At 33.8% G+C, this 24,384-nt stretch overlaps 3 protein-coding genes across 6 annotated transcripts; 1 reads left to right on the top strand and 2 right to left on the bottom strand.

Annotated features, from left to right (window-relative positions):
• The first annotated feature begins 1,072 nt into the window (after nucleotides 1-1,072).
• Nucleotides 1,073-10,596, top strand: LOC128184480 (uncharacterized). Of its 2 annotated transcripts, none has more exons than XM_052853990.1 (7): nucleotides 1,073-1,319; nucleotides 1,785-1,829; nucleotides 3,418-3,477; nucleotides 4,499-4,747; nucleotides 6,034-8,025; nucleotides 8,485-8,715; nucleotides 10,498-10,596. In XM_052853990.1, exons 2-5 carry the CDS (start codon nucleotides 1,821-1,823, stop codon nucleotides 6,247-6,249), a joined length of 534 nt encoding a protein of 177 aa, XP_052709950.1. In that variant the 5' UTR covers nucleotides 1,073-1,319; nucleotides 1,785-1,820; the 3' UTR covers nucleotides 6,250-8,025; nucleotides 8,485-8,715; nucleotides 10,498-10,596. The 2 variants fall into 2 exon arrangements, with proteins under 2 accessions (XP_052709950.1, XP_052709941.1); XM_052853981.1 differs by having other exon boundaries at nucleotides 1,309-1,448.
• Nucleotides 10,597-10,814: 218 nt separating this feature from the next.
• LOC128184466 (uncharacterized) lies at nucleotides 10,815-13,388 on the bottom strand. Of its 2 annotated transcripts, XM_052853968.1 has the most exons (4): nucleotides 13,334-13,379; nucleotides 12,089-13,251; nucleotides 11,828-11,938; nucleotides 10,815-11,514 (listed from the first exon to the last, which is right to left on the bottom strand). In XM_052853968.1, exons 2-4 carry the CDS (start codon nucleotides 13,173-13,175, stop codon nucleotides 11,300-11,302), a joined length of 1,413 nt encoding a protein of 470 aa, XP_052709928.1. In that variant the 5' UTR covers nucleotides 13,176-13,251; nucleotides 13,334-13,379; the 3' UTR covers nucleotides 10,815-11,299. The 2 variants fall into 2 exon arrangements, with proteins under 2 accessions (XP_052709928.1, XP_052709921.1); XM_052853961.1 differs by having other exon boundaries at nucleotides 12,089-13,388.
• Nucleotides 13,389-15,407: 2,019 nt separating this feature from the next.
• Nucleotides 15,408-24,259, bottom strand: LOC128183737 (uncharacterized). Of its 2 annotated transcripts, none has more exons than XM_052852921.1 (2): nucleotides 24,117-24,259; nucleotides 15,408-16,637 (listed from the first exon to the last, which is right to left on the bottom strand). In XM_052852921.1, exon 2 carries the CDS (start codon nucleotides 16,623-16,625, stop codon nucleotides 15,639-15,641), a length of 987 nt encoding a protein of 328 aa, XP_052708881.1. In that variant the 5' UTR covers nucleotides 16,626-16,637; nucleotides 24,117-24,259; the 3' UTR covers nucleotides 15,408-15,638. The 2 variants fall into 2 exon arrangements, with proteins under 2 accessions (XP_052708881.1, XP_052708942.1); XM_052852982.1 differs by lacking the exon at nucleotides 24,117-24,259 and adding an exon at nucleotides 21,785-21,870.
• Nucleotides 24,260-24,384: the final 125 nt, after the last annotated feature.

Raw genomic sequence — 24,384 nt, 5'->3', positions numbered from 1 at the left:
AAACAAGTGCCAGAGATGGAAAGTGTACCCAATTTATTTTCGATTTTGACCTCTGCCCTCTGAATCAATTATTCTTTCATGGAAGACACTTTCACGTTGAACATATTTTACTGCATAAACATATAGAAATGGTTCGAACATAAGTTCTAACAACTTACGAGGTTCTTACCAAGTATCACAATTTACAACTGTGTAGTAGTTTAAAATGGAAAATACATAGAAATGGATATTACTATAATGGTTAAACTATTGATCAAACGTACATGTATTCATAAACAGTTCTGTTTGAATTTGGTCTAGGCAGTAAGACTGAAATTACGAGAATCTGCCACAATCTCTGATAAATCCTTGAACAGCTAATAAAATACGTTGGTTTAAATTGACAGTCAGAGATTCATCTCCCCACATAAGTAAATGACAATTAATAATGTTAATTTGATTAAAAAGGTTTGAAAACGGTTCATTTCATGCATTGGTATATTTCTTACATCCAAAAAACAAATGATAAGAATCTTCTGGTAATCTTAGGGCTTTCAATAATATTTCTTCTGAAAAGGTCGAAGTTTAAGATACATAGGTACGGAACAAACACAGGAAGATACTTTAATACACACGGACGCTCAAAAAAGAATCACATGATAGTAATTCCAGTGAAGAGACCAAGCAAAAAGTAGAGGGACCGATTAGCTTACACAAGTATGTTTACTGTCGTACAGTAAATTAATGATAAATTAGTACGCATTTTATAAAAGTTGAGTTAAGGGACCAGCCCACTCATGACCCCCTGTTTTTTTTGCTTTGTGCCTTTAAGGAGAAAAAAAGCCCAAAAAACAAATGCGAAATTGTGTAACTGTTACCTTTGCATTTAAGATGAAATCGTTCTGTTTCTAATGTGAACTGCACGCAATATTATGAGAGTCAGATTATATAACCTCTATAAATTATTTTTAAGGTGAAAAAGTTCCGCGACAACGCACTCAAGTGTTTTGGTTACGTACGTCTCTCTCTCTCTCTCTCTCTCTCTCTCTCTCTCTCTCTCTCTGTATTTGCTTGACTGCCTGTTCGTTTGTTTTTGCGTGGTTTTTTTGTGGTTCACGATAAATAGTTTTGCCTGACTGAAAAGCTCACATATATGACATAGTGTAAATCACATCTCTCTGTTTGCCTAAAGCAACAGAAACTGATCATTTGGATGTATATTTTATTGGAGAGCAGCAATAAACTGCATTGGACATCCTATCTTGAGTGATCATTAGCCGAGGGCCCCACCGTGACGTGTGACGTAGATAATTACTCCATACGATATACAGGTTATTCAGGTAGTTGCTGATTTTAAAAAAAAAACCAACAAACTACATGTATTCAATATTTAGTTTGGATTTAACAGGAAACCGTTCAACCAGGATATGGAAATTTAAGTAGTTTTATTTTCTCACGGGACAATGAAGGTATGAATTTTATTTCAGATCCCTCTATTACAATTTATTATCTTTCGTTAGTGGTTTTCAATTAGAGTGATATAAATACAACAAGGACTGAGATTTCACAGTAAGTTAGAATTACGCAATGCTGTAGTAGTAAAAGAAGTAGTAGTAGTAGCAACATTATTCTCGATATAGAGAAGTGGACAGGCATGCATGGCCTTTATCCCAGGAAGACGCCTAGATGTCTGTCCTCTTCTCTGAGGAGGATAGTTGTAATAGTAGTTACCTAGTTGCGGTCGGAGTTAGTGATATGGTCTAATGAAAAAAAATTATATGTGCAAATGTTCCTCTTCATTTCAGAAAAAGAAAGATCGAAAATTAAAGAGAGGTGAACGCATGCGAAAGGTAGGAGTAACTCATACTGTGAATTAGTGATTGCATCTCATTACGAAGGCAAGATATATGTTACATGTACATAATAGGGATTGGGTATTACGATATTCTAAATAACGTGAAATGGAATTTAAGGTATTCGATGTATAACGACCACATTTTGTACCTAAGAAATGAATGGTCCGGTATTCCTAATCATGGTATCATTTTGAATGTGTTATCAAATGAAAATACTCCACCAAAGGAATTTTCAAAATATTAATCATGGTCAAACTAATTACACCTTGAATTTTGTATTGAAGTCTATGGGCAACGTATGTTTTAATGCGATATTGTAAAAAGAAACTTAAAATTTGTAAAACTCTCTTGGTTATTACATGCATAAACTTTCTCTTTATCAAAATATGAATTAAAATGAACCATTTACCGAAGATATTCTGACGAATTAAAATTTTCTTTTTTTCAACAAGGGGAGATAACTCTTAAAAAAAATTAAGGTGCAAAATGACCGGCTTCTTATATGTTGTCAGTCATGTGAATTTGGTTCATTTCACTTTCATTGTTTTTTAGCAGTACATATTTAACTGGTTTTAAACGATTCAAAATTATTCAATATCCCTTCATTATACATTGAATACCTTAACACAGACACCTTGTTTTTTCTCTCCCTTTTAAATTCAAAACACAATGACCTTACACATGCCGCGAATTCAACACCATCGCATTCCAGACTTAATCGTCACAATTTGTTTTTATAAAAGAATTAAACTTCCTTTTAAAATAAACTTTTAAGTAAATAAGGATCAAAACAGGAAGGCTTTTTGCTGGACATGTAATCCTATAAGTATAGATACCTGCAGTGTTCAACTCGACAAAAAGGGGCAATTTAACTTTTATAATTATTCCTGTACCTGTATACATGTGTATGCACACCTTCAAACATCTCTCTCTCTCTCTCTCTCTCTCTCTCTCTCTCTCTCTCTCTCTCTCTCTCTCTCTCTCTCTCTCTCTCTCTCAACTTTTATTTTCTAATGATACCTTTAGGATAAGAACTGATCTGTCATCTGAGTGGTGAATTTTTTTAAGGATTAAAATCGTCATTTGTCGTACTTGTTGATACTTAAAAGTATAAGCAAAGAAATATGCATCTATGTTCAGTACATGTAGTTTTAACTTTTATAGATATGTGACAAATATATGCCGTATGTGTATTTTGCTTTTATAGGTATTGCATTGGCTCATATATATATACATGAAAACACGCTAGATTTCTATCTATCCCACTCCCACTTCAGTCTTCAGGGCAGTTGTAAATAGCGACATATTTTCCCCTAAAATATTCCCAAATGAGGGCCAACGAATTCTTTCACCTTCCTCTTTTTCAAAGATAATGTTGCGCATTATTGACCCGCGGAAACATCTTGAAGTTCTTAAGAGAATAATAGATATGGAGAGAAAATTCCAAACTTTGAGACGACCCATAGATAGCAGTACTAAAAGGATGGACGAAATTGATTTTGATACATATCTTTTAGAGTTCAAAAGATAATCCGTGGGTATAATTTTAGAAAACTTCCTTTTTTCTTCTTTTTTCTTTTAGGGTGTTAAAAAAAGACATGACGATTTGGATGCCGATCCTGAAAATCCAGAGGAACTTGAGGTACACTAGAAAGACATACTCATGATGCTACTCGGGAGAAATAAAACTACATTATGCAAAATGACCTCAAACCCCCCCCCCCCCCCCCCCCAAAAAAAAAGAAAAATTGTTCACATTTTTAAATGAATCGCAGAGCAATATTTCAATTTCTTCTTCAAATTATAATGATGATACAGGTCACCGTCTGAACATTCAAAAAGTTGAGATTCAACGATATTTCTTCATATATATCTAAATGTAGAGGGGGATGTGGGGAGTATCTAGCTAGAGAACTATAGCTCAACGGGAAATTTAGGTTGACGGACCATAGAAGCTCCACGGTCCGTCAACCCAATTTCCCGAGTGGAGCTACAGTTCTTCAACTAGGGAGTATATTAAGGGAATTTTAAGAAAAACTCGATGGGGACGAGGCAGGAGGGAATGGACATAATAAATAACAATGGCTATTGTTTCTTTAATTTATTTTTACAAAATGATACAGATATGGTGAAAAGTTTACACTTATGCTCCAGGACCAGCGTTGTGCCCCATCCCTGTTGCAATAACAGACGGTGAGACCCCCTCTCAAGTTGGAGAGAAAAGTTTTATGCATTATTAAAATCTGTTATTAAAGGCATTTTGTCTATGAGAACCATCTCTTTGGACTTTCTGTTTAATAAATGATTATGGACCCCCCCCCCCCCTTCCCCCACTTTCCACAGACCAAGAAAGGGGTTATTGAATTATCGCCTGGAACAATAAGTTTTTAAGTAACTTTAAAGAGGCTCTTACAAATACTGCAATGTGTTTTTAATATGGGACAGGGAAAATAAATATGTAAGAAAATACGTGGAGGTTATTGAAATCTTCACTTTTCAACTATGAATAAGATTCATCATTTTAAAGTAAAAATGATAAGAGATGATAAGAGTTTTTAGTTTCGACAAAGAGTAATATGTTTTAAGTTCAACTATTGTGAATCCTGAAATATTTTTAATTATTGCTATGGCCAATCTTGAATATCTTTCCTGTATTGCAACAGACATGCCTTCTCTCGGAGGAGAAGCGATGTCGAAGTTTGGAAGACCTGCGAAGTACGGAGCCAGAAAGTAGAGAACTGAAAGAATTTGTGCGGATAAATAGTATCCGGAAAACAAAAAGTGTTGACGATATCCTGCGAGAACAGCTTGAGGAAGTTAAAGAAGTAATGCATCTAAATCTTGTGAAAATTCGCGACAGGAATGGGAAACTGGACGATCTAGTTGAAAAGGGAAACATGTTAACTGGTTCAGTAAGCTGTCTTTATGCAATCATAGAACATGTACCAACTTAAGGTTAAATAAGTTGAAATTACATATTATTTTGATTTCCCCCCATACATTTACTGCCTTTACCATTACCTTTACTTTGAAATCTATTTAGACATTTAGTTATTGAACATTACAATTTCTCTGCTAGCTCAATTATAAAACGCATAAAAAATTCAAGAATATATTCTTTTGTGTACTATTGTCAGAGAGCAATGCAATACAATGAGCTTGCAACACCGCAACGATCTTTCAAAGTAGTTTTTTTTTGGAAAAAAAAATTGTGCTTGAAATCTAATTAATGCATTACCATAACACATTGCCCTAATCTAATAGCTCTATTATATAGATGGCTCTAAGCTATTTTATTTTAAAGGGACCTGGACACGATTTTAGATCAAAATTTTATTTCTTATTTTTTAGATATAAAATTGTTTACTCGCACTTTTTCAATGATTGACCAAAATTTGAATGTTATAATATAATTTAATTAATAAGAGAGATACAGAGGTAAGAATTCATTGTTATGTAAACAAAGCTCGAGTCTTATATTTGTAAAGTATGGAATTACCATTTCTTTGACAAAATAACTCGTAAAAAACAAGGCAAACTTGTCCAATGTGTTTATAAAATATATTATCGATAGAAGAAAGCAAGATATGATTGAAATTTATACCAATAAATACATATGTAAACAATAACAAGGCTCGAGCTTTGTTTACAAAACAAAGAATTCCAAACTCTGTATCTTGCTCATAACTCAATACCTGACTTTCAAACTTTGATAAAGCATTAAAAATACCCATATAAACCATTTTAAACATTAAAAGTGGAAAAATAAAATTTAAAATTTTGAGCTCAAATCGTGCCCAAGTCCCTTTAAAAGAAATGTCAGATGGCCCATTGGTATAAACCTCACTAGTGCATCACATTCATCCCATATTTGCAGCAGTAGACAGGTCACCTGTTGTAGTAACACGTAGTGATTGACTGTGTTCTTCAAATTTTCAATGGAAATTTTCATTTGTTTTGACCACCCCATACTAAAATTAAAAAAAAATGAAAATAATCAATCTTCCGTTTTATAGAAAAAAATGACAAGCTTTTCGGGGAGAGTGGAGATAAAATTAGTTTTACGTGTTATTTTTGGCAATTGCAATTGGATCGGTACTAATACAGCAAACTTGTCTAAATAGCAAGATTTTTTAAATCTGAAACAATGCTCTTGCATAGATTACTAGCATAATCACCACACATCTTTTTTTCCCAGTGTCAACAGTTTAAGGTGGTCAGCAATAAAGTTAGACAGAAGCAAAACCTGAGGCTGTGGAGGACCCGCATCCTTGTAGCGGTTGCTGTTGCGGTTGGCATTGTGGTGCTAATTGTGGTGATTGTGGTAGTGGTGGTGTCGCAACAAGATGAGACGCCACAAACAAATCTATATTTGGGTTCCTTCAACCATGGACCATCGAATAAAACGTCCTAGTGCGCCACTGGGGCTTCATCATTGGAGTTTTTCTGGCCAGAATACTTACTGCATTTGTTCATCAATTGTGTAGAAGGCGGATGGATGTGGAATTAATGTGTGTTGTGCATTCCATTCGTATAACTTTTATGAAGTGATACTCAAAATTTGGTATTGATGCCAAAATCTCCATTATTTTCAAGACGTCTGGTTGAAGTTTGAAGAAATACTTATGTTTGTAATAACAGTTCAAAATTTGATGTCCTTGCAGAATTGCAAACTAGGCCTGTTTAACCCGTCGCCATATAGGTCATTCGAAAGTCATTCAAATGGAAAAAAAAATGATATCAAATGTTAACTATCGCACTACATGCTTCTGATTTTTTCCCAACTTTGCTTTGTATCAACGTCATTTGGATATTTTTTTATTTTAAAGAAAAATGCTCGCACTATGCAAAATCAACATCGGGTAGAACACTTTAAAATAACTAATGAAAAACCCACCTTATCATGACATCATGAAATATATGTATATACGTACTACGCATTATAATATTAAAAGAACTAGTTCAAAACTTGAAAAAAAAAGAAAACATTTGACTAGATACTTATATGAAACATGAATCAACGAACAAAAAAAAAAACGAAAAAAGAAGACGTTAGGTTACTAAGGTTAGTTAACCTAATTAATGAACAACCTATGAAGAATGCAACACAGTTTTAGTGTTGAACATCTGTTAAAGAGTGAATAAAGAGTGAATAAGCATCCAGCTTGGTATGCAAATGTTCATCCTCAGGTAAAATAACTTTCCACACGTTAACCACATGTGCACTTTCTAAAAGCATTATTTTTATTTCATCACTGTCAGTAACTGGTATATCGACAACCCGCCTATTTTCTGTAAAAGACGTTGGTTCTCATAATTAATGAAGTAATTTTCCAGTTGAAAATGAGTTATAATCTATAAATTATTTTTTATTAATTGTTTACTACTGAAATTAGAAAATACAAACACATGTATAACATATAAAGAATACTAGTATTCAATAAGTGGCATTGATGAGATAAATGAATTATGACTGAAATTTTGTTAGTTTTTTTTTTTAGATGTATGTGAAACAGTTTTTACATTCCTTCATGTTGCTGAGAATATTATCAATAATGAGAAGCAAATAATTCTCAAATTTTAATCTGAATTTGAAGCGACGTCACTGGAAGATGTAATATAACATCGCTCAGAACTAAACTGCCAAACCGAAGGTCACGAGTTTAAATCTAATAAAGATTTCTTTTTCTTTTTTTATAATTATACTTTATGTATCTATGAATTTTAAAGTATAAATCCAACCCCACCAACACATCAAATCATGCAAATTTTTTTAACCTACTCCTCCAAAAACATATCTGTAAAACTCTGACAGTGTTTACTAGTTTGAAAAAAGAGAAAATTTCCGAGTGCGTTAAGCCTTTATTACCACTATTACCGCTACAGGGTACATTATTATGATAAGATGGGGGTACTTGATAAGGCACTGTCCGATCTCAACGAGGCCACTTATAAACCAAGGGGGTATAGGAAAAAATCTTAAAATTAGAATAAAAAATTCCCCGGGTAAAATATCGAATAAATTGACCATAAGTTCTCACGATATATTAACAGCGTAAATTTTCACGTCCCGGTTATACTGCGAATTGACCGGAACAAGAGAGGAGTGTCGAGATGGAGAAAGTTTCGATGTTTATCATTGCCTTCTGTCTGGTGCTTCAGTTTTATGACGTCTCGTCGTCTGCAGAAGGTAATAATATTTGTTTTGTCATCCATTTAGTGATTTTTATTTTATATAAGCTTATGTATTTAATTACTTGCCCGGAATTCGATCCCCGGGCAGGTATATATATTGACAGCTCATAAAACTTCTTCACTGGCCGCTAAATTAGATCTACTGCTAGATAATTGAAATGCAAAATTTTCTGAAGCCATCTTTTGGGCTAACACACATAAAAAAAGAAAGAAATAATTGAAATTTTTTAAGATAAGATACTTCCTTTTTGGAACTATATGACGTAAAGTAATCTAAATTAAGTTAGTTGTTGCTGACACAATGAGTTCTACTCACTGTTCAATGGGTGCGGGACTGTGAATATTATGATATCATCATATCAGAGGAACTTCCTCAAATGACCAAATGTATTTTCAAATAAATAAATCATAATGAAAATGTTCAATCACAAACAAACGTTTCCAATACTATCAGATCTGGATGAGAAGGAACGTAGACAATACGACATGCTCCGCAACAAGGTCCATGAACTTATCAGCGCTGCCAAGAGCTTCGATCGTCGCCAGGAATGCGAGAATCGTGTGACTGACTGCGACTCACACACGACCGGTCACTGGCTATCTCGCTGTATGACCAACTACTACAACCAGAACTGCTGCGCCTGGTGCATGGCGGCCTCCCAAATAGTCATCTCCTAAATCGCTGGTCAGTCGTGAATAAATTATGTACTGCATGTGCTTTTTTGAATAATTAAGTACTATTGGAAATATATTGTCAATATGTACATGGGTTATTTTAAGTCAGATCATATATGTTCCACTTTCCATTAATTTAAGGGATTGAGAGTTTAGGCATATATAAAACCTGGCCTGGCCTGGCTTGGCCCCATTGGCCTGGCCTGGCCACAAAGTTGGCCTGGCCTCATTTTTGGCCTCAAAATTGGCCTGGCCCCAAATTTTTGCCTGGCCTCAAAAATTGGCCTGGCCTCTTACTTGGCCTCTTCAAAAAATTTTGGCCTCAAATTTTAAAATTTCTTTTTTTCTCTTTTTCTTAGATTTAGATAGAATTTTTATTGATTTCTTTTAAACATTGAATATTCCTAAGGAATAATCATATGAAAAAATATATATGACAAGATGACCGATTTGCTCTCACTACCGGTATAAGGAACAGATTTTGCCAATACTAAATCGATTAAGTTGCCACTACCATCTCCCATTTAAAATTAAAACATCATTTTAAGAGACTAACCTTATTGATATCCAAAACATTTGTAAACTGGTACTTAGCATTAAATTGTTATCACTGTGTAATGCACTTTAAAATTTGCTGTTTGTTTACATTACCTGTCAACACCAATCAAGCCCAAATTTCCCTCTCCAGCAGAAATCCAATATCAACCTTTTCTGTCCCTAATCTACTACACTGGGGTCAGATTCTTTGCCTATCCTGTCATTTAACATTTCACACGGTCTAATTTAATTAATGGCATTTGTGAACGACTGCAACATTGCATCCTTCGATAACTTGACTCAGTGATGGTCATTAATCATCATCTCCTGATTATAGAGTAGAGTTTCCTGTATGTGTTGCCTGTATATTTAGGAAATAATTGTTCTCCTATGGGGAATCATCGTCATTATCAGAATTTGAACAAAGCAGAACATTTTGTGATTTTTGATGTTGGTTAGGATAAACAAATATTGGCCTCTTCCATTACTTTTTCTCAAACAAGTCGTTGGTAAAAGAAGCGTTGCATAGATATTGTCCAATCCTGGGAGCAGTTTGATCTAAATACATTGCGAAAACATGCCATGGTTATACAATGACAGGGCAAAATCACATTCTTGAGTTATTAAGAATTTAAATCAGAATGAATAAAAATCTGTTAGAATTGATTACTTGACATATATACATTGTTAGTACTATATTTTCGATTGTAACTATTATTTTTAGTGGACTTTCACTTTAAGACACTATAGCCACCAAAAGGGATGTTTAATGTGCATTAAAAAATCAATAAAAACAACAAATATGTAAAGAAAATATAAAAATAAATTTGAGGCCAAAAATTTTTTAAGAGGCCAAATCTGAGGCCAGGCTCAACTTTGAGGCCAGGCCATCTTTGAGGCCAGGCCAGGCCAATGGGGCCAAGCCAGGCCAGGCCTGGTTTTAGAGTATGCCGAGAGTTTAGATTGGTTTTAGCGATAAAGTATTACTTAGATCTGTCCTAAAGGGGTATAAATCTAACTTAATCATAAAATTATAAAGCCATTTTAAACTTCTTGTTATAGGCCACATATTTAAACAGCTATGTGAAACAAAATTTAACTGAATCAACAAATTGTATTTACGGAAATACATGTATTAACAGTTTAAAATACACGTATTGATCTTTAATAAATCAAATCTATAAGAAAAAAATAAGAAATACACAAAAGACTTGCTTCTTGATAAATCAAACATTAATATCTCGATTTTTTTCAGCGATATACCAGTTGCTGTTGACAAATCAAAGAACCTATCAAGATGTGTATAGGCGTTTTTATGTTGTAGTTTAATAGATTAAATCTTTGTTTTGCATGACTTAGCGTTCTTTGATTTTTAAAAATTCTTTAATAAAGTGATGGAATGTCAGCAATAAAATTGTAATTAAATGTTATAACTAGCAGAAGTAATCAAATTGGTTACCTTTTTAAAAAAAATATGTACACGAAAATCCTCTTAACCTTTTCATCATCTAACAATCTTAAATAGTGCATGAATAACTACATTTATAACAAACATAAAAAAAGAAGAAGAAAAAAACTGAATTCTTTTATTGAAAAAATAAATTGATATTGAACATAGGAGCCACAACTCTGTAGAAAAAATGTAAACATAATTTACAAAACACCAAGGTAAAGTATTTTTTCCATTGAGATATCAACTTGACAAGTAACAAAAATGGAACAATAAAAAACTATACAAAATCATTTATACACGAGTAAATCATAAAGCATTACATGAATTCTATCGGAGCTACACAAATATTTCTTCAAGGTTTATATAATTAATTTATTCGACGACCTCTCCTTTTTCTCCTCGCCAACAAAACCGTTCAGCGCGCTCCACCCCCAAAAACCTCAAAGAAATCATAATGCCCCAAAAATCCTTTAAAATGAATGATTCATGTTTGTTTTACTTGGAAAAATTCCAATGACTAGTTGCAGAGTACTAATATAATGAGATTCTATATCAGGCGTAAATATAATTGCACCTTTCAAATCAGTAATTCAAATCCACTCCATCAGTTTCCGTTAAATTTGACACAGGATTCCTTGCATGCATTGTTGGAGTTACGGTTCTTTCCCTTCCGATCTAGGGATAGTATCCCTACATACATGTCGTATATATCCGCCTTTCTGTCGGGACCTACGGGCAGTCCTAGGTCGGATAATTTGGTCAGTGCCCAGGATAGGTCGTGATTGTGTTGTACCGCGGCGGCCAAAACAGCGATGTATGCTGAAAGAGGAAAGAAAGAGGGTACATTAAGGATGTTCGACACCTATGTATTAATTGAATGTCATTGTTAGTTGAACTCACAGCGAGAATCTTTGTCAACATTAATATTAGCTGAAGTTTCAAAAGAAATCAAAATTGAAAAGCTTATCAAGACTTACGATATATTTATATTTTTAACTTTACAAATAATCTATAAATCTATTTTTAATAAATGTTCTTTATCATAAAAAGAACTTTATAAATAATAATCAATAGTGTTACAGAACATGTAAAATACATCTTTTCAATTCAAAGGATTTAAATTCCACCCTACCTGCCCGTTTGGAGCTGGCGCAGTGAACAAGAACTGGTCCTCGGTTGATGGCGTCCATTAATTCTGGCTGATAGAGAGCAAATAGTTCAGCTGAAAATGGTTCACTGTTGACTGCAAGAGAAAAAAAAAACTAGTTAAAAATTTGATCATAATTATCCTATAGTTACATTCAACTTTATGGAGAAAAAAAAAACAAAGTTTGAATATAGAAAAGTTTTCACTTCATTTCTCCCATAATGTGTATTGGATTTTAATACCTACCAACTGGTAAGTGATAATAAGGGAACCCTGCTTTACGAAAGGCGAGTTTTTCAAGATCTTCGTTATAACCAATGAGATCTCCGAATTCTTCTGGATTGGACGTGGCGAAATTGTGTGATGAGTTCGGGGATACATATGAGTTCTCTTTAAGGGGATCAAGAATCTTTTGTTTTAACGCGTCTATACTCTGCCTGGGACCTAAACTCTCATCACCATAGGTCTTAGAATTGTCCGCAATATTCATCAGTGTAACCTTTTCTTGTGCTGGTTTCCCCTTGTGGGTTGTACCAGCTCGAAGGTTCACAACGGATTTGAACCCAGCTTGCATGATGCGAGGAATATGTGATTCCAAAATTTGCCCTGCCACAAACCAATTCTTATATACGGGTATAGCATGCCAGTAATTCAGCCACTGCTTTGGTAAATTATCTAACTTAGAAAACTCGACATTTTCTCCGGTTACTTTACACAGTTTCTGATTGGTACATTTCATACTCAAGTCCATTCCCAACACATGACTTATAGCAGCAGCTCTGTCCATCGTAAAATTCTTATCATAATTTAATAAATACATAAACAAAGTAAATGTTGCACTGTAGCCCCGGTCTGAAAGCACAAGTACGGGAGTGGGGATATTGTTCAGTGCCTGTTTTAGTTGTGAAACGGAATCGGCGGAAGATGGCAAGGTCCCCGCCGAATCCATCACGGTTCTAAACTGAAGTCCAGACTCTTTGGCAATCGTAGCCATTTTGGATGTTTCGGGTAAATAGTCCATCCCTAAACAGCAGTCTTTGTCGTTCTCGTATGTAAATAAAGAAACAACACTTTTGAAGCCTCCTTCGGCCGCGTATTGTAACTGTCGTCTGCTCAGTCTTCCCGCTACGTAATATTCAGGGGTGACTTGCTTCGTCCACCAAAGCTTCAGCCCCGAGTTTAATCCGGGTGGGCTTCGAGAAATAACTGCACCAGTTTCATGACTGAATTTTGAATTCAAGGCACATGTAGACATACGAATCCCATTCTGTAGAAGAACGGCCGAAAACACACTTGTCAGAAGCGCTGGATTTTTAATCATTAGACCTATCATATTTGTGCAGAAACAGAGAAGTTAAAATCTCATCTGTCCTGTAAAATGTTCCAAAATATGTGAAAGAAATTCTCTCCTGAAATAAAACAAATTGTAAAACAGTCCCAAGACAAATTCAAAATACCAGTCAATGTGTAAGGCATAGCAAATATATATACCGGTTATAAGGCGCTTAGCAGGTGAACGTGACAAGATCGCACTGTTTACAATTACAATGTACCCTGCAGTAGGTCAAACGGGGCAAAAATATTTAAGACTTGTTTCTTGACACTCAAGTGCTTTAAATAACACTAATCTTGAATCAAACTCCACCTATAATCATAGGTTATTGTAATTTAAATATGTAGTCTTCATATATATTGTATAACTATGTAGATATTCTGAGAATTCAAGAAGAACAAGCGACTTTTAATTCCTCGCTGCAATGGAATTGTGTCCCAACAGGGTCGCCATACAATAACAAATCACGTAGCTTCTGTGAAGGTCACTGACGCAATGGCGCGAGAACGTGAGGCGGAACTGTGTGAACGTGACGGATACAGAGGATAGCATAGGCGTCGGAACCGGGGGGGCTAGGGGGGGCTTAGCCCCCCCACTTTTTTTGCAAAGTTATACCTAACCATTAGAAACATAGCATGATAGAGGGTTCAGCCCCCCCACTTTTTCTCGCAGGAAAGACTATTGTTCCTAAATTTACCTTGAAAGATTGAGAGGTTAGATTCAGAAGCATACTAGCCCCCCCCCCCCCCCCCCCCCCCCCACGGATTAGGAATTTCATGATTTTGAGAAAAAAAATTTTGGTAAGTAATTTTTTTTTTTTGGAAGTATAGGTATATTCCCCCCCCCCCCCCCCCCCCCCCCCCCCCCCCCACGGATTAGGATTTCCATGATTTTGGGAATTACTTTTTTCTCAATATTTCTGAGGATTAGTCTAGCCCCCCCACTTTCAATTTGCTTCCGACGCCTATGGATAGGATGTGTCTTACGTAATATTCCGCTTCTTACATTCATCAGCACCATCAAACAGTTTTCCTTCTTTTAAAATTATCCCCCACTCAATCTATTTAGATCCTTAAAGGATTGTGCGTTCAACAATTTATGGTATTTTGTGTATGAAATTTTGTACTGAGTTAATTTGTGTGTCTTTAATGATTTTAGACATTTTTACAATCTAAAAATTAAGTTGGTATTTTCAAAACATTTTAATTATTTTTTTTTTATATAATCTTATCATCATGTCGCAAAGCAGATATTATAAACACTGATAAAGGAATATTATTACCTCTAAATATATATAGGCCTAAAAGAAATAAAGGTATTTTCTAGATTTCGAATAACAAAGCTCAAGTGAACTTTCTATTTATGTCTTTTATAACCTCAACACATTTGCGTAATAAACGGCTATTAAACAAACAAACAAACAGACCAAAGTAATTGATTGATATTATAACCTATAGTTGATCTCTAATGCATTGCCAACTATTCATAAACAAATACAGTACCTACTGTATCAAAAGGTCGTGCTTTGTTTTCCAGAAAGAGGCCCTCTAGCAATGTTAAGAAAAATGTTTGTTTGTTTTTTTAATTTTGATAAATTCATATCGTTCATATTAAAAAGTGAAGATATTTATGAACAGAGTAGTACATGTACCCCCCCCCCCCCAATAATAAAAAAAATTAAAAAGAGATAATAGCCAATCAAGAAAACCTGCAAATATACCGGTATATCTTTTGATAATACTTTAAAATATATACACAATTACTATTCATAGAAAAAAAGTATTTGAAATTACATTTGACAAAAGAAAATGATTAAAATGGAAATCCCCCATTTCTCTCTCTCTCAGAGAGAGAGAGAGAGAGAGAGAGAGAGAGAGAATTTATATAAAGTATTTTTTAACCTTTAGTATACTTAAAAAAATACATTAGAATTTCATATAAAAATACGAAGACCTTGAATTTGATTGTATATTCTTGATAATATGAATTATATGCAGCAAATTACATTTTCTTCTGGAGTGAGGTATTAAGGCAAGTTAAAAAAATCGCAAATGTTAAATTACGGATAGAGGAGGTATGGGGATCTCTTGTTAGCTACTTGTACGTTGTGAATCGTACTCTCATGTACGTACAGATTTAAGTTTTCTGGAGCATACTAACGTTGAATTCAAACAATGAACTGCTTATAAAAAGGGGTGAGCATGCACATACACCTTACTAACTATTAACTGCTTTTTACTCAGTGTATTTGTTTCAAACTCAAATTCTTTATTGTTTGATAATCTATTATTTATCAATGATAAACAGAATATATGCATGAACGGATTAAACAATAACTTCACTATAACAACTTTTTTTAGAATCAACTATAATATCACAACCTCTTTGGAGAGATAATGTACATGAAAATGTATTATTTTCAACAAATTAGATATTTAATAACAGAATAAATCATTAAAATTGTCAGGTGGGAACATTTACAAATGTTGCTTTTGGAGTTGCACTCATATGAGTAACCTTAGGAACAAGTTTCTCGCCATTCTGTTCCGATTTTGGATCATCGTAATTGGACATTGGGTCAGGAGTCTTAGGTCGCATCTTGGAACTCGATAATGGTTTCGTGTCATCTTCTTTGATGACTGCGATCGTTTCTTTTTCTTTTGCTTTTCTTTCCTCCGCCTCTTTCAAGATATCTATAAAACTAACATGGCTACTCCGTCCGGAATTCAGCCGACTGTTACTGCGGATGCCCTCTGCAATACTTCGCCGTCCCTCTCGTTGTGACGTACTTCTAGACAGAGATAATTCGGTATCGTTCCGCATCATCAGTCGACCGAAACTTTCCGACTGAGAATCCGAGAGCAGGATTTTATAAGGACTGGTCACTTTGACGGGACTAGATAAATCTAACTTCCGTGGAGATTGAGAACTAACTCGGCTCCATCTATCATAATTATCTTCGTTGTTCCCCACGGTCATTTTAAGTGTAGTAGAAGTCAAAGACGTTCTTGGCGTCAGGAAAGAATCTCGTGATTTGGTAGAATGTAGCGGTTTTTGTAACGGTTTTAACTGCTGGCGCCTTGGATGGTCCATCTTCAGAAATGGGATGACTGGAGATCCGAAAACTGCGAATGGATTGGACATGCGTAGACCTGAACTTCCTTCCAACGTCTCCAGACGAGGAGTGGCCAAGGTGGAGGACATTCGTGCGTGAAGTAGTTGGCTTTCCTTGCCAAGGTCTTTTAAAATCACTTTTTGTGCTTTTTCATAATACTGCATCTCTCGCGACAATCTATTGCTACAACGGTTATTGTTTCTCCTGACGACTTCATTATACTCAGATCTTGGTATGTGGTCGCCATATTGAATTTTTCTGTTTCGCTTCCGAACTTCTAGTTTTTTGTCCTTTTCCTGCATTTTGCGCAACTGCTTCCCTGTGGGTATTTGCATGATTGCTCATTTCTAAAATGAAAAGCAGGTCGTTATATTTTCAAAACTAATTGAAAAGAAAACTGCATCTTATTTAGAAAATACCCCACTTTTGCTTTTATATATTTTGGTGTAAAAGTTAAAAGATTTTTTGATGCAACATGTATATGTTTTTAAGACTACATTTGGATTAGATTTAAAATCTACATATTAATATTTTTTATAACTTTTATCAAAAATCAAACAAATATACATATGTATTAAGAAACAGTTAGTACATGTATTAGTTATCTGAATGGCATCAAGGCAGATTTTAGAATAAGTCTATGAAATGATGACTCTTGCAAAGAGACAACCAATGTTTTACTTGTTGAATTAATACATCAAATAAGGACAAGCTCATATTGACAATAACTTTTGCTATATGTTTGATAGTAATAAATGGAAAAGGGTTAAATTTATTCTAGATAGGACCTGGTTTTTGTGAGATGAATGTGAGAGGACAGCGAGATGACTGTGAGAGGGCTGAGATGGCTCTGAGATGACAGCGAGATGACTGTGAGGTGGCTCTGAGTTGACAGTGAGATGACAGTGAGATGGCTGAGATGACAGCGAGAAGACAGTGAGATGACCGAATGATTACGGTATGATGTATAGGGACAAAGTCAGGTTTCTCAGAGATGGTTTGATTAGAACTGATATACCGGTAGACCGCTGTTAATTTGTAGATTGGCCATTGAATGTGAATTTTAACTTTTTCCAGGGACTTTTAAGTTAAGTGGAAACACATCCCAAAGAGACAGAAAAACAACCAGCCAAATGAGACGTCATATCAACGATAAGATACAGATCTAAGAATGTAATGGCACCTCCAACGCATGACCGGAACTGTACAGTCCTCCATCAAAACCAATTGCTGTTTACTAGACCAGAAAAAAATGTGGATAAATTTAGACCAAAAGAAATACCGTAACGACCAAAATGTAGAACATTATAGATTTTAAATATGATGGAAAAAGTCCACGGCCTTTAAGACAAACGTTAACTAAGCTTGTGGGCGACTTTTAGTGCCAGTTAACAAGACGATAACAATTAGGATAATTCCTGTACATTCCTGACGACGCCTTGTGCCGTTATACACGTAAGGTATCGTCTGACAGAATCACAGCTTTAAAAGACTTGATAAATGTAACTGCAGACGATCATCAGGGCCGCATAAATCATTTGATTGTGACGTCAGTTTTCAAGGTTCGTAAGAGCTACCCATTCTACCTTGATATAAAATGAATATCCTTTGGGCCAAAGAACTGCATATGTTGTCCATTAGGGTTAATTACGTTGAATAATTTATTTTGATTCAGACCTTTTTTCCTTTTTGTTAGATTACCTAGTATCTGTAGAACGCCGAAGGAGAACGCAATTCATTTTCAATTTTCTATCTCGGAGAGAAAGCATTAATATCACATGTTTTCGTGACTGAGTAAAATTCAATTTAAGGAATGGAAGGGGATACTTCTCAACAATTTTTATCTCTATATATCTGTGATTGATTTTTTTTACCACTATATTAAATCGCATGTATGTAGATCGCAAACCTCTTTTCACAAACTTTTATTTCTATGTTTAGCAATACAAGATCACAGATTTTTGTATTGATAAAATCATTTTAACTCATGAATTCAGTAGAATCTTTTACTGTTGTTGTAAGATTTATTTTTCATCGCTCAAATTTGCCGTGATAAAAAATCCTTTGTTACCCTGAATGCAATTTTTTTTCAATGATACAATGCAAATATTTCTGCTAGACTTACTCACTCCATCAAAATATGCCAGTAGTCAGTTATGACTGCGCATCAAGAAATGCAAATGAAATTGCAGACTAGTGGTCATGTTTGAAAGGAATATAAACTTTCTCCAATCTTTTTTTTTTTTTTTGCGTAAGACGCAAAATTTTTTTTTTACCCCGTAGCAATTGAATCATTATACTCATATATATGATCAGTTCTCATGAAGAGGAAGATGAACAAAAAAGGGATCGGGCATTACGAAAGAAAGACAAGAAAATAACTTCAATAAAATGATATAGTGTTAAATAAAATGATTGGTGTTAAATAATCCAAAAATGTAAAGCAATGTATATACTCATCATATTTTAGAATATTATTATATTTATTAATGTTATACGTTGATGATAATAGAATGAAGCAACTTAATGTTATTTTGGTATCTCTGTTTTATACACTTCGGTATTAGTTTACTCTCCCTCTTTTTTCCACTTTTGACATTTAGTGATTTTTTTCAGAAGCGCTTATTTAGTGAATAGAGTCGTAAGCAGAGTGTAGACTATTTAAACATGACTATATACACGATTGTAATACAATTTCTTTTTCTAAAATATCTTTAAAAAAATCTTACTACCCCCTCCGAATAACAGGATTTATATTCTATACATGTACCATTAAAGATTCTTAACATACTTAGTCTAGTATCCATTTTTTTCGCGTTCTCATCTGGTTCTCAAAAAATTCTCTTGAATGATACTCAATATATTTCTCAAATGATATTCTTGCCCCCCCCCCCCCCCTCCCCCACCCTCAGGAAAAGTCAGAAATTATATTTAAAAAAAAGTTAACAAAAACGCACATTCACCCTCTTTTACATCTTAAATAAGAATATCCCTAGGACCTCTCCCGGAAATTTTCTTTGCCAGCTTATTATAATATATAAACTATCCAAATTCTTTTATGTAATATATCAAGTTATATAAAAATTCCAACGATATCATAAATTTGTTCTCTATTTTTTTTTCAAAGGAATGTCAGATACCGGACCATTTTAGCAATATTATAGAGAATCTTCGCCGCAAGTGTCGTTTAAGAATTACTTCCGGTTTTTGATTGATTTGATTCCGCGCTGAACAATACATAATTACTCCTATTATACATTGATTTTTATTACTGGAAAATATTTTGATTTCTTTTTGGTTGATATTATTAGCATTGGTACATATTTTTAGATCTTTTGGTAGATATTATGTTTTATGGTTATTTAATATAACTAGGGTTAAAACAATTTCTGTATCTTATTTAAGCCTTGTAAACAAAGTAGGTATTTTCATAGAGTGTCGTAAAATAACATGTTATCTTTGTTTAAGTTGCTATAATTCAAAGATATACCTTGAAAACCGTTGTGACATGTTTGACTTCATACAAATTGTTTAGTTGAATTTTTTATTAAAACTTATACAATGCTCGATCTTGTTAAAGCTGCTTGGTCCGATTTTATATCAAATTTTATGCACGCTTTTAAACGATGGCTATGCTTAGTATATGTATAATAATAGACATTGCAGTAGTTTTACCCGTCAATTATGCTAAATTTCAATGAAGAAAAATACATACAAAATTTGCTAACAAAACAAACGACATTAAAAGGTACCGCGTTATTTCGCCTCATGTTAAATTTCACCCCTGACGACGAGACGGGTATGGTTGTATTACGACTTTGACATCGCTTTAAATAAAGGTCGAAATGATCAGACAAATTACAAATAAACATGTGTAAGTTTTGTTCGCTAATATTTCCAAAGTCTGCTTTCTTTACAATCGATGCATAGCATGCGGGTTGAATAACCCCAATCATTCGGGGAACGAAACCAAGCGGTTTCCTTTTCTAAACATTCCCGTGATGCATTTTGGTTTGTTTTTTCGTTTGCCAAAAGAGAAATTATTTTTATTTACTTTGAATATTTTTAACTTTGAAAAGAGACTGATTCTGCTGGTGTAAATAGGAGAAAGTCCATAACTTTCTAAGATAAATGATTTGTATGGAAAAAATTTTGATACTGTAATTACAAAAAAATCGGACCAAGCAGCTTAAGTTTCAAGCGGCTATGAAAGCAATTGTGCTTAAAAAACTTAACTATACACAAAACAAAACATGACAGTTTTCTAAAAAGCATGTTTACATTTCTCTCTGAATCTTTTTGATCATCTATATAACGTTAATAAAAGTACATTATGTACCTAATGAGTTCAAAAATTGGACCATAAGCTTTATAAATGTATATATTTTCTCTAATATTTCAATAGGATTGGGAAACGGACAAAGCATGTACATACACTTTATCCCATTATTACTGTTTTCAGGATTATGATATTTGGAATTTTGTGTTGATTAACAAGGGAAATTAATTTTTTTTGGTTAGTTTTACAAGAGGTTGTATTTATAGCCATTTGTTGATTCAACATTCACACCAACAGAAGCAATCACCTTCAATATTGCTAAAAGATGCATTTGAGGGTGGTTAAAGAAAATGAGAATTGCGTATACTCAATATTCATGCGCGAAGAAATTGGTTTAAACTAGTATATAATAGTGATGTAGTTTCGTCATGAATTCTGAAGAATTAGGAAGAAATAATATACAGTAGATGCAATTATATTTGATGACAGATGCAATGAAAATTAAGATTTTCATAATTTATTATCATTTTTCATTTATCACAGACGATAAGATATTCACCTTATTATAAAATGTCTGCATGCAAGTGTGTTTCAGAGAGGCCCTTAAATAAATAATATAAAGGGCATGTATTTTGCAAAAAATCATATGTTGTTTATAAACTGTATCATTGTTTAATATGTGTCAATATCATAAATGCTATGGGAGGTTATCGATTTAAAGGCAATCAAAGTATAATCAGCTCTATTAAACACGTGAAAAGGGATTTTTTTTTATCTTTTGAAAATTTTTAAACACATATAGTCCCGAAAATCTTAAGGAGGAACATTATATTTTGAGAGAGAGAGAGAGAGAGAGAGAGAGAGAGAGAGAGAGAGAGAGTCTATTACTAGTTACTTAGCTGTCAAGGTTTGCAAAAATTGACATCTATTAAGATTCTCAATATTGTCCGTTGTCAATTATTTACAAATCATATCTACCCTATGTTAGTATATAGATATGTCTTTTTATCCATAAAGTTAAACTATAATTTACTAAAGATATATTCCAAATATTTGGCTTAAGAATTTTGACATTTTCCAATATCTTTAAACAGAGACCTTCCTTTCATGAAGATTATAAATAATAAACTAGAAATGACCAAAACCATCCAACCCCTTTAAGATACTATGTAACATCTATTCGACCGTCATGAAGTCTCACTTAATACTACTCACCATCGCTATAGTTTAAAGTCTTTCCTTGCTACCACACACAGTGAAAATCTACTGCCACTGGTCATAGCGCGAGAAGAGACTCGGTTCTGCAATCAATATTTCAATATTGTTTGATCAGACGCGCTCTTGGTTTCTTTCAAGCACTTCCCCCTTTGTTTTCGCAATCGAAGTCTAACAAGATGATTACACCTTAACACGGATGCAAAACATTAACCCAGATAAGATCTGATTAAAAATACACCAGTACCCAGTGTCTTGTTGTGTAACACATTAATAAGAAAGAATAATGGCCTGGTGTTCGGGTTTTTTTTTTATCACAGCTCAAGTTTATTATTTTGGTAGTAAAGAACAATTATTCAAAAATTCCTACTTGAGCCAGCTTCTCCAGGAAACTGAGTTTCGTGAAGGATTAACAAAGGAAATGAAGACCGCTACCTACAAGTTTAGCTACTTAATTAAGTAAAATAAGGCTATTTGAAGTTAAATTTGAACCCTCTCAGAATTGATAATCGTTTGTCTTTCGTTATCTTAAAATTATTTCTCTATTCTAATATCTTGATTTAAGAAAATAGGTAAGTTTCTTAAGAAAGTGGGACCGGATCCCATTTGCCCCAACCCCTTTTGCAGCGTGCCTGATTTACCTACAAGTATATACCGGTATTAGTATTCCCTATATACATGCAAACATGTAACAATGAAGAATTTACTGCTTTAATAAGGCCATTTTTGTCGTTATTCAAAATATGAGTGCTACACATGTATCTAGGACACTTATTATAATATTACACTAGCAGTATTTTTAGTTTTTTTTTCATAAAACTATTATTAAGTATATAGGCCAGAACACACTGTCAAATTCTGTCCATAGAAGCTCACATTCAGTCTGAAGCCCAATGCAGGTGAGCCAAAAACCAATTTGATCAGATTTGTTCAGTTGTGTTTTTTTCCACCGAATATGATCGGAAATGATAAAAATGTAGTTATGTTAGAAGGTTATAAGGCGATACCACGTGTTCAGTGTTTCAGTAACTCTAAACTTAGGCCCTGTTACCATTACGTACCAAGCCTTTGTTATTCAGACTAAAATACACACTTAATTATGGCTAATTTTCATTAGCTCTTAATCGGATCATGTAGTATTAAACAGCAAACAAGGTCATGGAGGCAGTCACAGATACGCAAATACTGCAGGCTTGCTATAGTTTTCACTAAACTGAAAAATCCACGTGTTTCGAATCGTAATTAACAATTATCTAATTGTCAGAGCCATATGTTCATTACTTGTACATCTTCATTTTATCACGTGTAATTGTTTTTTTTTATTGTTATGATCGAATGGAGAGATATAAAATTGAATCAGTTTATAAAAATAAATATTAACGATGATGGTAATAATTGTGAGGAAGAAGAGGACGATATACAGTATAACACCTATACAAAGTATACATGTATTTAAATTAGTTAGTCAATCTGCGAATTGTTGCGGAAGGGTTTTAGGGTCAAGAGGCAATAGACCTATTTTCTAGACACGGTACATATGGCAGGCGGATCCATTTTACCAGATTACTAACAAGAGCCTCAGGCAAAGATAGATTTACCGAATAACTTTCGCACCAATTTTATGGGGATTTTAGCTAATGTAAAACTATAAAGTTTTCAATGTTCAGAAAAGTTAATGTATCTCTAATTGAATATATACCTCAAAAAGATTGGCTTTTTAAAAACATTTAAAAGAATTCACAACTCAAATTTTTCAATTTTGTGATAACAGAGTAGTTCTGCCAATAAAATTCACCGATGGGCAAAAAATTACTCTTAAGCTGATGTTCAGTTTGATTTTCTGCAAGATCGGTTTTGAATGAAATATACCTTCAAAGATAGTGTCCTTCCTCAGTCATTGCAACCCAATTCCATTATAAATCTACATATGTACTACAAATATCAATCCAATTTTGTTTTGTTTTGTGAAATCTAGTTGATACGTTTAACCGCATTTAGTTATTACTTTATTTCATGTATAAATTCACAACCAAATGTGAATGAGTAAATTGTATGCACATAAAACAATGAAACAACCAAATCCTGAAGACCTAGAATACTATATATACAAATATAGTAATTATTGTAGGCCTAGGAAAATAAATTCCAAACTGAGAACTGCATGAGTTGACGAAATAAAAAACATACGGTCGTTCTTATGAATACTAGAATTACCATTAACAATTCATTTATATCTTTCTGAATAGAAAAAGTACTTCATTACTAATACTTGCATTATATTTCTTTAAAGAAATCGCTAATATTGGGAAAAAGAAACTTTACATGAACTTACATGAAGTGCCTGATACACTATATGTATCACAAGTTAATATCCTTAAATTATCCTGAACTAAATGTCCTTCCAAGTACAACTCTGTGATATTAAGCGAACATCGCCATGAACTGTTTTAGAGGATTAATCATTAAACCTTCACGATTAAGTTGAAGCATGTAAAAAAAAAATTGAGGGCCATTCAAAATTTTAATCCCGAGTTCTTATACCGGATTTCTGTACGCCTAGAGTGCTTAATTTACATATCCTGTTAAATCGTACAGATATC

This window comes from Crassostrea angulata, chromosome 1 (genome assembly GCF_025612915.1).
Source record: "Crassostrea angulata isolate pt1a10 chromosome 1, ASM2561291v2, whole genome shotgun sequence".
Taxonomy (NCBI): Eukaryota; Metazoa; Mollusca; class Bivalvia; order Ostreida; family Ostreidae; genus Magallana; species Magallana angulata.
Note: the sequence above shows the minus strand (reverse complement) of the source record. Positions and strands in the feature narration are given on the sequence as shown.